The 14,595-nt window shown below is 43.5% G+C and overlaps 1 protein-coding gene across 2 annotated transcripts in view; it reads left to right on the top strand.

Annotated features, from left to right (window-relative positions):
• LOC118360281 (FYVE, RhoGEF and PH domain-containing protein 3-like) overlaps positions 1-14,595 on the top strand; it is a 157,020-nt gene that overhangs the window by 21 nt on the left and 142,404 nt on the right. The window contains exon 1 of one of the 2 annotated variants that reach the window (XM_052481981.1): positions 1-334. This exon is cut by the window's left edge and continues 21 nt beyond it. In XM_052481981.1, coding sequence (XP_052337941.1) covers positions 310-334 — 25 coding nt within the window. In that variant the 5' untranslated portion in view covers positions 1-309. The remainder of the gene's footprint in view (positions 335-14,595) is intronic. The other variant, XM_052481984.1, reaches the window with a different exon arrangement.

Genomic DNA, 14,595 nt, shown 5'->3' with positions numbered 1-14,595 from the left:
TCAGAGGAAGGAATAGTTTTGCTGCAAGGAAGGTAGATCCCTGAGGAGTGAATGGATCAGTGCACTAATGCAGGAAAAACTCTTCGTGGAAACCCTTCTTCTATCTCCGTGAGTGAAGCACTACATGCCCGTTATGTTCTACTGTGGAGGCTAAGAGCGTTTTGCCAAGACAAGGGAAAAAGCAGCGGACTTCGAGTCGGGACACTCCTTCGTTTGATTTGCCTGTAACGTTAGCTCGTCCGGGCACTCTTTCCAATCTGCTTTGAGCATCGGAGAAGAGTTCAGCCAAGCAGGACAACTGTCGGCAAGATGCAGGGGGTTTCGGCAACAACTGGTAAGCCAGTTGGTTGGTTAGGCTACTTTATATGTTTGCCGCTCTGTCTTGTTTTGGGGGGTTGTCTTGAAGTATCCGTTTCAAAGTTACGCGGGGGGATGGGGGGTGTTGCTACTGCTACTACTACATGTGGCAAAAACTAGCTCCTTATGGCGCAAACTTCTCCTTTGTATTGTGAGGAGTTGTTGCATTATCTTATTACAACTTTAAAGCTATGCAGTTTGTCTGTGAGAGAAATACGACCTCCAACAGCAAAGGATTGTTGTTATTAGTAGGCTGCATAGCAGCACATTTACCTTTCAATGACATGTCACACACATAACACACACACACTTTCAAGGTCGTTGGGCAGCTGACGAGACAAGAAGAGGGGTAAAATAGGTACCAAACCCCAAGTGGCAGCATCTCTGACGTTATCATTGCCCCCACTCATCCAGAGGCATATGCTTCTCCCAGCCCTTCTCTCAGCCCTACACACACACACACACACACACACACACACACACACACACACACACACACACACACACACACACACACACACACACACACACACACACACACACACACACACACACACACACACACACACACACACACATGAATGTATTCTTTGTTGTAAAGTTCCCTGCTCATTTTATTCTGTGTGTTTTGTCTGATTATAGCTATTAGTCTACAGGGAAACCATTGTATTGAATGGAGAGAGACAGGAGGAGGATGGGTGGATGTTTGAGATGAGGATGTTAATATGACATGTATCTGGTGGACAGGATGTTGAGGGGAGTTATACACTGAGATATGATGAGCATGATGAAGATGGTGGTGATGGGGATTATGATGGATCCATAGCTGTAGAGGTGAGTTGGTTTCTGATGTGTGCTGCTGAAGATTATGAATGGTGATGATGGTGCAGACGATGATGATAAGGATTACAACGATGAAGACGATGATTACAATGACTTACAATTATGATGATTATGATGAAGTTCAATGGTATGCAGGCTGCTATCTGGTGTGCAGGATACAGTCCGAGGGCAGCCCGAGGGCAGTCAGAGGGCAGTCAGAGGGCAGTCAGAGGGCAGTCAGAGGGCAGTCAGAGGGCAGTCCGAGGGCAGTCAGAGGGCAGTCCGAGGCTGAAGTGGATACATGGTGTGTGTATAAAGACTAGTGTTCTAACTCCTCCATGTGAATCCCTCATGGTGAGGAATGTGATGAGGCTGGAGGAGAGTGTCTGGATGAGAGCAGTGTCGCCTGGCCTCAGGAATGACATTACAACGGAGAGGGAGAGAGAGGTGTTTGTGTGTGCGTGCACATGTTGACGTACGTGTGAGAGATGTATGTTCTCTGTCTCTTAATATAGAGTTGGGTTGTTTGTTTAGAGGCGAGTACAGATGTGTTATCACACAGTTGGTACAGGCGGTTTAGAGGTGACTACAGATGTGTTATCACACAGTTGGTACAGGCGGTTTAGAGGTGACTACAGATGTGTTATCACACAGTTGGTACAGGCGGTTTAGAGGTGACTACAGATGTGTTATCACACAGTTGGTACAGGCGGTTTAGAGGTGACTACAGATGTGTTATCACACAGTTGGTACAGGCTGTTTAGAGGTGACTACAGATGTGTTATCACACAGTTGGTACAGGCTGTTTAGAGTTGACTACAGATGTGTTATCACACAGTTGGTACAGGCTGTTTAGAGGTGACTACAGATGTGTTATCACACAGTTGGTACAGGCTGTTTAGAGGTGACTACAGATGTGTTATCACACAGTTGGTACAGGCTGTTTAGAGGTGACTACAGATGTGTTATCACACAGTTGGTACAGGCTGTTTAGAGGTGACTACAGATGTGTTATCACACAGTTGTAACAGGCTGTTAAATTTTAATAGATAATTTTTCCTGTGATTCAAATCGGCCTGGTGATTTACATAAATTCACTGAAAACCTGTAGGACTCTTTCTCGCTCCCTCTTGCTCAAATGTTAAAGCACCTGACAGAATAACTGGCCTAGGTCATACTACTGTGACATTCAAATGTACGAAAATGTATCTGAAATGCAGCCATACTCATCAACAACTGTCGTTTTATATAGCTTAAAAACACAAAATAAATATTAACCTCCACTACGACATAAGTGTATCGAACTATAGCCCACTGCAGCCTGTCAAAACAAATTTCCTGTTAGAAATTATAAGTTATTTTTTAGGATAATCAATTCCTCCTGCTGAAGGATTGTTTTACTCTTACAACGAAACTGGTTAAATTAAAGGGGAACTCCACACAAAAACGATATTTTGGTCTTTTTTCATTAGTCCTCTGTTAATACAGTCCCAAATGTTTTGCATGTCAGCAGTGAAGTTTTCAAGATATTGGACTGAAAAAGCAAAGTGTCACCGGCCACATCATCATGAGTGGAGTTCCTCTTTAAGATCAGACATCTGTAATATTAGACAAGGGACATTTTAGCATAGAGATGAAATGATATAGCTCTTACAAAGAGGAAGTGTAGCCTACAGACAGAGATGGTTGGAAAGAGAGAAGGAGTGGTAGAGGACTATAACATCGGTAGTTGTGGAGGTGAACTGTAGAGAGTATGTTTGTTGGGGGTCTCGAGGGAGGGATCGATATATATTTATTCTCTCTCTCTCTCTCTCTCTCTCTCTCTCTCTCTCTCTCTCTCTCTCTCTCTCTCTCTCTCTCTCTCTCTCTCTCTCTCTCTCCTCCCCCCATTTGGCATGGGAAACACATGTTAAAACCTCTCTAGGGTATGTGGGATGCTAGCGTCCCATCTAGCCAACATCCAGTGAGATTGCAGAGCGCCAAATACAGAAATACTCATTATAAACGTTCAGAAAAGACACAACTATTTTACATAGGTTTAAAGATTGAACTTCTTGTGAATCCAACCACAGTGTCACGGTTCAAAAATGCTTTACGGCGAAAGCATACCGTACAATTATTTGAGAACATAGCCCAGCAGACAAATCATTACAAATAGTAACCAGTCAAGTAGAAGAGTTACACAAGTCAGAAATAGAGATAAAATGAATCACTTACCTTTGATGATCTTCATATGGTTGCACTCAGAAGGCATTCATGTATTCAATAAATGTTCCTTTTGTTTGATAACGTCTCTTTATATCCAAAAACCTCTGCTTTGTTCGTGCGTTTTCTTCAGTAGTCCACAGGCTCAAATGCAGTCACAACAGGCGGACAAAAAAATCCAAATTGTATCCGTAAAGTTCATACAAACATGTCAAACGATGTTTATATTCAATCCCCAGATTGTGTTTAGCCTAAATAATCAATAATATTTCAACCGGACAATAACGTAGTCAATATAAAAGGCAATATAAAAGGCACTCTCTCGGTCGCGTACATGAAAAAGCTCTGTGACACGGCAGGGTCCTCATTTTTCAGAATACAAGCCTGAAACAATTTCTAAAGACTGTTGACATCTAGTGGAAGGCATAGGAACTGCAATTTGAGTCCTAAGTCAATGGATACTGTAATGGTATTGAATAGAAAACTACAAAAAAAAGAAAAATCCTACTTCCTGAATGGATTTTTCTCAGGTTTTCGAATCAGTTCTGTTATACTCACAGACATTATTTTAACAGTTTTGGAAACTTTAGAATGTTTGCTATCCAAACCTACTAATTATATGTTTGCTATCCAAACCTACTAATTATATGCACATCCTATCTTCTGGGCCTGAGTAGAAGGCAGTTTAATTTGGGCATGCTTTTCATCCAAAATTCCAAATGCTGTCCCCTACCATAGAGAAGTTAACATCTCTCTCTTTCCTCTCTCAGACCTCCCCCTGTACTCCTTACTGTACACATGGGAAGACCAGCTCAGGGCCCTCTTAGAAAAGTGTGTGTGGGTGTGTGTTCGCACAGAGGATCTTCATGAAGTATTACCAAAAATAAACCACAACACAACATAGCTTTGGGTGACCTATCTAACCCTAGCCATCCTACAATCTAAGCTAGATGCTTTCAATCTCACACAAATTATCAAGCAACCTACCAGGTACAACCCTAAATCCGTAACCATGGGCACCCACTAAGATATCATCCTGACCAGCATGACCTCTAAATACACCTCTGCTGTCTTCAACCAGGATCTCAGTGATCACTGCCTCATTACCTGCGTGAGTAATGGGTCCTCAGTCAAACAACCACCCCTCATCACTGTCAAACGTCCCTAAACCACCCCTCATCACTGTCAAACAACCACCCCTCATCACTGTCCCTAAAACACTTCAGTGAGCTGACCTTTCTAAACGACCTGGCCCGGGTATCTTGGAAGGATATCGACCTCAACCCGTCAGTAGAGGATGCCTGATTGCTCTTTAAAAGTGCTTTCCTCACCATCTTAAGTAAGCATGCCCCATTCAAAAATGTAGAACTAAGAACAGATATAGCCCTTGGTTCACCCCAGACTTGACTGCCCTTGACCAGCACAAAAACTTCCTGTGGCGTTCTGCATTAGCATTGAATAGCCCCCGCAAATGCAACCTTTCAGGGAAGTCAGGAGCCAATATCATAACCGCCATTGATAAAAGACTGTACTGTGCAGCCGTCTTCATCGACCCTGTCAATCACTGCATTCTTATCGGCAAACTCAATAGCCTTGGCTTCTCAAATGACTGCCTCGCTTGGTTCACCAAACACTTCTCAGAGAGTTCAGTGTGTCAAATCGGAGGGCCTGTTGTCCCGACCTCTGGCAGTCTCTATGGGGGTGCCACAGGAATCAAAACTCAGGCCGACTATTTTCTCTGTATATATCAATGATGTCGCTCTTGCTGCTGGTGATTCTCTGATCCACCTCTATGCAAATGACACCATTCTGTTTACATCTGACCCTTCTTTAGACACTGTGCTAACAAACCTCCAAACGAGCTTCAATGCCATACAACATTCCTTCCGTGGCAACCAACTGCTTTTAAATGCTAGTAAAACTAAGTGCATGCTCTTCAACCGATTTCTGCCTGCACACTCCCGCCCGACTAGCATAACTACTCTATTCTGAATTAGAATATGTGGACCACTATAAATACTTAGGTGTCTGGTTAGATTGTAAACACTTCCAGACTCACATTAATCATCTCTAGTCTAAAATTACATCTAGAATCGGCTTCCTATTTTGCAACAAAGCTTCTTTCACTCATGCTGCCAAAAATACCCTCGTAAAACTGACTATCCTACCTATCCTTGACTTTGGCGATGTCATTTACAAAATAGCCTCCAACACTCTACTCAGTAAACTGGATGTGGTCTATCACAGTACCATCCATTTTTTCACCAAAGCCCCATATACTACCCACCACTGCGACCTGTATGCTCTCGTTGACTGGCCCTCGCTTCATATTCATCGCCAAACCCAATGGCTCCAGGTCATCTATAAGCCTTTGCTAGGTAACACCCCGCCTTAACTCAGCTCACTGGTCACCAAAACAACACCCACCCGTAACACATGCTCCAGCAGGTATATTTTACTGGTCATCCCCAAAGCCAATACTTCTTTTGGCTGCCTTTCCTTCTAGTTCTCTGCTGCCAATGACTGGAACAAATGGCAAAAATCACTGAAGCTGGAGACTTATATCTCCCCCTCTAACTTTAAGCATCAGCTGTCAGAGCAGCTTACCGATCACTGTACCTGTACACAGCCAATCTGTAAATAGCACACCCAAGTACCTCATCCCCACATTGTTACTTATCCTCTTTTGCACCCCATTATCTCTACTTGCACATCATCATCTGCACAACTATCACTCCAGTGTTAATGCTAAATTGTAATTATTTCGCCTCTATGGCCTATATATTGCCTTACCTCCCTACTCTTCTACATTTTCAAACACTACATAGATTTATCTATTGTGTTATTGACTGTACGTTTGTTTATGTGTTACTCTGTGTTGTTGTCTGTTCACACTGCTATGCTTTATCTTGGCCAGGTTTCAGTTGTAAATGAGAACTTGTTCTCAACTGGCCTACCTGGTTAAATAAAGGTCAAATTAATAAAAAATAAAAAAACGTTAGGTTGTTGCCTGAAGCAGCCGAGTTCCTTCCTCCTTTTGTGTTTTGTTTTAAGTCTCCTTTAGGGTTCTTCTCCTCTGACTGAGATGACAGAGTCCTTGTCACATTCACTCTACTGTACAGATGACTCTGTCCCTGTTTGACCCTGTTTTCTCTTACCTTCTGCATGACCACACAAACTCTTCAGTTCTCTCTCTCTCTCTCTCTCTCTCTCTCTCTCTCTCTCTCTCTCTCTCTCTCTCTCTCTCTCTCTCTCTCACTGTCTCTCAACTCGCACCCCCTCTCTCTCTCTCACTGTCTCACAACTCGCACTCCCTCTCTCTCTCTCTCTCTCTCTCTCTCTCTCTCTCTCAACTCGCACTCCCTCTCTCTCTCACTGTCTCTCAACTCGCACTCCCTCTCTCTCTCTCACTGTCTCTCAACTCGCACTCCCTCTCTCTCTCTCTCTGTCTCACAACTCGCACTCCCTCTCTCTCTCTCTCTCTCTCTCTCTCTCTCTCTCTCTCTCTCTCTCTCTCAACTCGCACTCCCTCTCTCTCTCACTGTCTCTCTACTCGCACTCTCTCTCTCTCTCTCTCTCTCTCTCTCTCTCTCTCTCTCTCTCTCAACTCTCTCTCTCTCTCACTGTCTCTCAACTCGCACTCCCTCTCTCTCTCTCACTGTCTCTCAACTCGCACTCCCTCTCTCTCTCTCACTGTCTCTCAACTCGCACTCCCTCTCTCTCTCTCTCTCTCTCTGACTGTCTCACAACTCGCACTCTCTCTCTCTCTCTCTCTCTCTCTCTCTCTCTCTCTCTCTCTCTCTCTCTCTCTCTCTCTCTCTCGCTCTCCCTCTCTCTCTCTCTCTCTCTCTCTCTCAACTCAACTCAACTCCTCTCTCTCTCTCTCTCTCTCTCTCTCTCTCTCTCTCTCTCTCTCTCTCTCTCTCTCTCTCTCTCTCTCTCTCTCTCTCAACTTGCACTCCCTCTCTCTCTCTCGCTCTCTCTCTCACTGTCTCTCAACTCGAACTCCCTCTCTCTCTCTCTCTCTCTCTCTCTCTCTCTCTCTCTCTCTCTCTCTCTCTCTCTCACTGTCTCTCAACTCGCACTCCCTCTCTCTCTCTCACTGTCTCTCAACTCGCACTCGCACTCCCTCTCTCTCTCTCACGGTCTCTCAACTCGCACTCCCTCTCTCTCTCACTGTCTCTCAACTCGCACTCCCTCTCTCTCTCTCACTGTCTCTCAACTCGCACTCCCTCTCTATCTCTCTGTGTCTCTCAACTCGCACTCCCTCTCTATCTCTCTGTGTCTCTCAACTCGCACTCCCTCTCTCTCTCTCACTGTCTCAACTCGAACTCCCTCTCTATCTCTCTGTGTCTCTCAACTCGCACTCCCTCTCTCTCTCTCACTGTCTCAACTCGCACTCCCTCTATATCTCTCTGTGTCTCTCAACTCGCACTCCCTCTCTATCTCTCTGTGTCTCTCAACTCGCACTCCCTCTCTCTCTCTCACTGTCTCAACTCGCACTCCCTCTCTCTCTTCCAGGGAGGTGGATGAATGTGAACATGGGTGATGTCTGTCTGTCTGTTAGTGGGTCAGATCAGATACTGGACAATGGCCCTGGCACGCCAGCCATCCCAGCATGCTTTGCAGCGTCTGGCTGTTTACATTATTTATTATTAACAGAAGTGATTGGCTCCGCCTGTGTTTAACCTAGACTGTGTAAACATCACCCCTCTGTGTTAAATAAACACTGAACACAGGTGGTAGAGATAAGAAGAGGAGGAGGAGGAAGAGGAGGGGAAAACATTTAGAAATTTCTCCCATCCAACACGGTCTTTTTTGTCCCCAACACAGTTTCTGTTTCTCAAACTCACCATGCTTCTTTCAGAGCTTTCACACTCTGTCTCAAACTCACCATGCTTCTTTCAGAGCTTTCACACCCTGTCTCAAACTCACCATGCTTCTTTCAGAGCTTTCACACTCTGTCTCAAACTCACCATGCTTCTTTCAGAGCTTTCACACCCTGTCTCAAACTCACCATGCTTCTTTCAGAGCTTTCACACTCTGTCTCAAACTCACCATGCTTCTTTCAGAGCTTTCACACTCTGTCTCAAACTCACCATGCTTCTTTCAGAGCTTTCACACTCTGTCTCAAACTCACCATGCTTCTTTCAGAGCTTTCACACTCTGTCTCAAACTCACCATGCTTCTTTCAGAGCTTTCACACTCTGTCTCAAACTCACCATGCTTCTTTCAGAGCTTTCACACTCTGTCTCAAACTCACCATGCTTCTTTCAGAGCTTTCACACTCTGTCTCAAACTCACCGTGCTTCTTTCTGAGCTTTCACACTCTGTCTCAAACTCACCGTGCTTCTTTCAGAGCTTTCACACTCTGTCTCAAACTCACCATGCTTCTTTCAGAGCTTTCACACTCTGTCTCAAACTCACCATGCTTCTTTCAGAGCTTTCACACTCTGTCTCAAACTCACCATGCTTCTTTCAGAGCTTTCACACTCTGTCTCAAACTCACCATGCTTCTTTCAGAGCTTTCACACTCTGTCTCAAACTCACCATGCTTCTTTCAGAGCTTTCACACTCTGTCTCAAACTCACCATGCTTCTTTCAGAGCTTTCACACTCTGTCTCAAACTCACCATGCTTCTTTCAGAGCTTTCACACTCTGTCTCAAACTCACCATGCTTCTTTCAGAGCTTTCACACTCTGTCTCAAACTCACCATGCTTCTTTCAGAGCTTTCACACTCTGTCTCAAACTCACCATGCTTCTTTCAGAGCTTTCACACTCTGTCTCAAACTCACCATGCTTCTTTCAGAGCTTTCACACTCTGTCTCAAACTCACCATGCTTCTTTCAGAGCTTTCACAGTGTTCATTATTTCTTCACCTCTTTCTTTCTTACTTTCTTTCTTTCTTTCTCTCAATTCAATTTAAGGGTTTTATTGGCATGGAAAATACATGTTTACATTGCCAAAGCAAGTGAAATAGATAGTACATTTTTTTACAGTAAACATTACGCTCACAAAAGTTCCAAAAGAAGAATAAAGACATTAAAGTACAAAAGTGAAAATAAATCAACATAAATATGGGTTGTATTTAGGATTTCCCAAGGTTGCTGTTTACACATATCCAACGAAAGTCATTGGGGTCAAATGTGTCTTCACTTTTTGTGGATTAGGCCGTTGGTTCCAAATATTGGGGAAGATGCCAGAGCTGAGGATGATTACTTTAAGTATAGTATAGTTAAATACTTTAAGTATAGCCAATTGTAATTTGTAATCTGTATATTTAATTATTTAATTTAGTATACCATTAACACCACAGGCCTTTTGGGAATTGTATTTTGTCCTATAGTTCATTCAATTTAGTTGGAGAATCCAGTGGGTTCTGGTAGTCTTTAGTTGATTCTAAGATTTGTCTTTGATCATGTATATGTTTTTGCTGTTTGTTCTTTGTTTTAGAACCAAAAAGATTAGAGAAGTGGTTTACCCATACATCTCTGTTTTGGATAGATAATTATTTGTGTTGTTGTTTGTTTAGTGTTTTCCAATTTTCCCAGAAGTAGTTAGAGTCTATGGATTCTTCAATTACATTGAGCTGATTTCCTTCTTTTTGTTTTAGTGATTCACCATAGTAAAGGCCTAGACACTTTGTTTTTGGTTGGACAGGTTTCTCAATTTCTTTCTTTGGTTTTTGCATTCTTCATCAAAACATTTGTCATTGTTGTTAATTTTCTTAGGTTTTCTGCCTATATATATATTTTTTTTTTTAATAGGGAAGCTGAGAGTTCATAAATACTGTTTAGGTTTTCTACTGCAAAGTTTACACCTTCACTATTACAGTGAAAGTTTAGTCCAGGAAGTTGTCTAAACGGGATTTAATTTGTTGTTGCCTAAAAGTTTTTTGTTAGGTTTCCACACTGCTTTCCTTCCATCTATAGCATTTGTTAATATTATGCTCTTCCTTTGGCTTTGATGTCTCATGATTGAGTAGACTGTTCAAGTAGACTGTGTTTTTGCTGTGATCTGATAGGGGTGTCAGTGGGCTGACTGTGAACGCTCTGAGAGACTCTGGGTTGAGGTCAGTGAAAATGTAATCTACAATACTACTGCCAAGAGATGAGCTGTAGGTGTACCTACCATAGGAGTCCCCTCGAAGCCTAACATTGACTATTTACATACCCAGCGTGCGACAGAGCTGCAGGAGTTGTGACCCGTTTTTTTTGGTTATGTTGTCATAGTTATGCCTAGGGGGGCATATGGGGGAGGGAATGCTGTTACCTCCAGGCAGGTGTTTGTCCCCCTGTGTGCTGAGGGTGTCAGGTTCTTGTCTGGTTCTTGCGTGTAAGTCGCCACAGACTAGTACATGTCCCTGGTCCTGGAAATGATTGATTTCCCCCTCCAGGATGGAGAAGCTGTCTTTATTAAAGTATGGGGATTCTAGTGGGGGATATATGTAGCACACAGGAGAACATTATTCTCTGTTAAGATAATTTCATTTTGAATTTCTAGCCAAATGTAAAATGTTCCTGTTTTGATCATTTTAATAGAGTGAGTTAGGTCTGCTCTATACCAAATTAGCATTCCCCATTAAGTCCCTTCCCTGTTTCACACCTGGTAGTTTGGTGGTTGGGACTATCAGATCCCTGTAACCTAGAGAGCAACCAGTTGTTCCATTTCCTCTATATCAGTGCTTCCCAACCCTTTACGGTTATTGTACCTTCAACTGAATTTCTCTCTGCCCGGAGTACCCCTGAAGTACCCCCTCATGTGAATTTGACCAGTAAGTCTATGGTCTCAGGAGTCTTCTCAAGTACCCCTGTGGATAGGCCAAGTACCCCCAGGGGTCCTAGTACCCCTGTGGATAGGCCAAGTACCCCCAGGGGTCCTATAGTACCCCTGTGGATAGGCCAAGTACCCCCAGAGGTCCTAGTACCCCTGTGGATAGGCCAAGTACCCCCAGGGGTCCTAGTACCCCTGTGGATAGGCCAAGTACCCCCAGGGGTCCTATAGTACCCCTGTGGATAGGCCAAGTACCCCCAGAGGTCCTAGTACCCCTGTGGATAGGCCAAGTACCCCCAGGGGTCCTAGTACCCCTGTGGATAGGCCAAGTACCCCCAGGGGTCCTATAGTACCCCTGTGGATAGGCCAAGTACCCCCAGGGGTCCTAGTACCCCTGTGGATAGGCCAAGTACCCCCAGGGGTCCTATAGTACCCCTGTGGATAGGCCAAGTACCCCCAGGGGTCCTAGTACCCCTGTGGATAGGCCAAGTACCCCCAGGGGTCCTAGTACCCCTGTGGATAGGCCAAGTACCCCCAGGGGTCCTAGTACCCCTGTGGATAGGCCAAGTACCCCCAGGGGTCCTAGTACCCCTGTGGATAGGCCAAGTACCCCCAGGGGTCCTAGTACCCCTGGTTGGGAACCACTGCTGTATACCATGTTTCTTGTAGGATGACAATGCCTGTATTTTTTATTTATTTAGTGAAGTACAGGTTCCTGCTCTTTAGGCCAAAGGTAGATGACCTGGGGCTGTGATTGAGGGCGATGACCTTTAGGGTCCTGGCGAAGGTGTTCACTGCTGCCTTGTGAACTTTGACCTTGTCGTAAAGGCTGTTCAAGTCCAGGGTGGAGTGGTGGGCCAGGGGGTTGTTAGGAGGGCTATCAGGGTGGCTGATGGGGGGATGCTCAGAGGGGTGGGATTCCCTGGGGTCCTTCGGTTTTCTGTCCTGCTGTGATGTCGAGGCTATGGTCAGGGTCTGGGGTGGACTGTTCTGCTGGCTACTCTGCGGGGGTGGACAGCTCTCTAATGGGTTGTTCTCTGTCACACGCCATCCCCCTCACCCTCTCCTCCAGCACTTTCACCTTCTCTAGTGCTCTGTTCTGCTCCTGCTCTTTCTCCTGTTGATGTTGTCTCACCACAGTCCAGAGTGCAGACATGTCTCTCTCCACCTCCAGTTCTCCGGGTCTGGTTGAGGGGGTGTTGTTCTCTCTCCCTCTCTTTGTCTCTCTTTCCCATCACTCTCCCACTCTCTATCACTCAGTCTCTTTCCTGTGTTACATTGATTTCTCTAATCTCAGATCAGTGCTATGTAAGAGGAGACCGAGGCTATTTTTAGACAAGTGATATTTCTATTGGATAGCCGGAAGGAACGGAAGCCCATTCCTGGACTCACTGTTTGAATGGACTATAGGATTGTGTGTATGTGTGTGGTGCATGTGTGTTTGCTTGTGTTTGTGTGTCAGGCAGTGTGTGTGTGTGTTACCCTCAGGTGATTCTGCTTGACTTGTGACATGTCATTCATTTGTGACATTCAGAGTAGGAAACATTCAAAACACTACATCTTACTATTCTATTCAATATATCACATTTTCAGTCCTAAAGTACTATCTCTTGTTTGGATCATTGCTCCAGTTCCAACTGGTCTGATTATATTCATTGAGTGTACAAAACATCAAGAACACCTGCTTTTTCCATAACATAGAATGACCAAGTGAATCCAGGTGAAAGCTATGATCCCTTATTGATGTCACTTGTTAAATCCACTTCTATCAGTGTAGATGAAAGGGAGGACACAGGACACACACCATTATCACCAGTAGTACATTTACAGTTAATTACCATCATTTCCCATCTACATTGTTTGTTTGGTTATGGTAATTTCTGTTAATGCATTCAATACATTATTATTCCAGTCTTATCGTTGTCATTGTAGGAGTGGAGACGTTGTTTGCAGAGTGCACAAACTAGGCTACACAAGTTTTATTTTATTATATTTATTCATTGTAGTTTGTAGCGCTCCTGTCAATGTTGAGTAAGGACACACACCTGATAATACATAGAAGTAGGCCTAGGCTACCTGGCCTGCATGCAAATGTAGGCCGATAAATACTCCCATTTGGGGATCTGATATTATTCCTGATTGTCTTAGCTCACCAACACTGTGGAACTTCTCAAAATATACTGAACAAAAATATAAACGCAACATGTAAAGTGTTGGTTCCATGTTTCATGAGCTGAAATAAAAAATCACAGAAATGTTCCATATGCACAAGAAGCTTATTTCTCTCAAATTTTGTGCACAAATTTGTTTACATCGCTGTTAGGGAGCATCTCTCCTTTCCCAAGATAATAAATATACCTGAGAGGTGTAGCATATCAAGAAGCTGATTTAACAGCATGATCATTACACAGGTGCATGGGACAATAAAAGGCCAATCTAAAATGTGCCGTTTTTTCACACAACATAATGCCACAGATGTCTCAAGTTTTGAGGGAGGATGCAATTGGCATGCTGACTTCAGGAATGTCCATCAGAGCTGTTGCCAGAGAAATCAATGTTTATTTCTCTACCTTGCATTTATATTTTTGTTCAATATAAATTTTTCTCCTCTCAAACAGCAAGTAAACAAAGTCTCATTTTACATCCACTGAGACTGACGATAGTTCCTCAAAGTAGCCTATTTTGAAAATTCTTTCCAGCGCTCTCCCCTTTGCTAACCAATCAGCTGAAGGGGGGAATGCTCTGTTCCAGTGGAAAGTTCATAAGAAAGGCCTACCTGATTACTTCTTATCCCTTGTGCTAATAGCATACAGCTGTGTCTGTCTGTCCAGAGCTCACTGGCGTGGGAAGCAGAATATTTGATATTTTATACAATGTTGCAAGTTTGCTAGTGTGAGCTTCAGGCCTGACCCTAGTTAATAGTTGATACAATGTTTCAAGTTCCTTCCAGACCCGCCATTTGTAGCCAATGTGATTTATAGGATATTTATTTTGATCTGGATATTTTCTACCTTTGGGCTGCAATTTTTTTATTTGTTGGCTTTATGTAGGTTATTTGTACCTATTGGCAAAGGCAATAGATGTTACTTTTAGATTTGTATCATTTTCATTGAGATATAATTTTGATGAACCACATGCCATTGATTTTGAGATATGAAGACTTTATTATAAATGAAATGAAACTGTACCATGAAAATGTGCAGATGAAAATCATAACTGGCACGCAGATCAGTAGAAATGCTACGATAACTTTTCCAAATGGTTAAATAGTTTATTTTATTCAAACTTACGGTGTGTCTATACTGTATATGGAAAAATACATGTTTAAAAATGTCTACCAATCGATTGGTCGACCGAAATGTTCTTTAGTCAGGGTCAGCCCTAGTATTTAGTATTGTTTTATCTAAGAAGGATAACTTTACTTTTTTAAAATTCAC

This window comes from Oncorhynchus keta, chromosome 27 (assembly GCF_023373465.1).
Source record: "Oncorhynchus keta strain PuntledgeMale-10-30-2019 chromosome 27, Oket_V2, whole genome shotgun sequence".
NCBI lineage: Eukaryota > Metazoa > Chordata > Actinopteri > Salmoniformes > Salmonidae > Oncorhynchus > Oncorhynchus keta.
The sequence above is the reverse complement of the archived record's forward strand: the minus strand, read 5'-3'. Positions and strand labels throughout refer to the sequence as shown.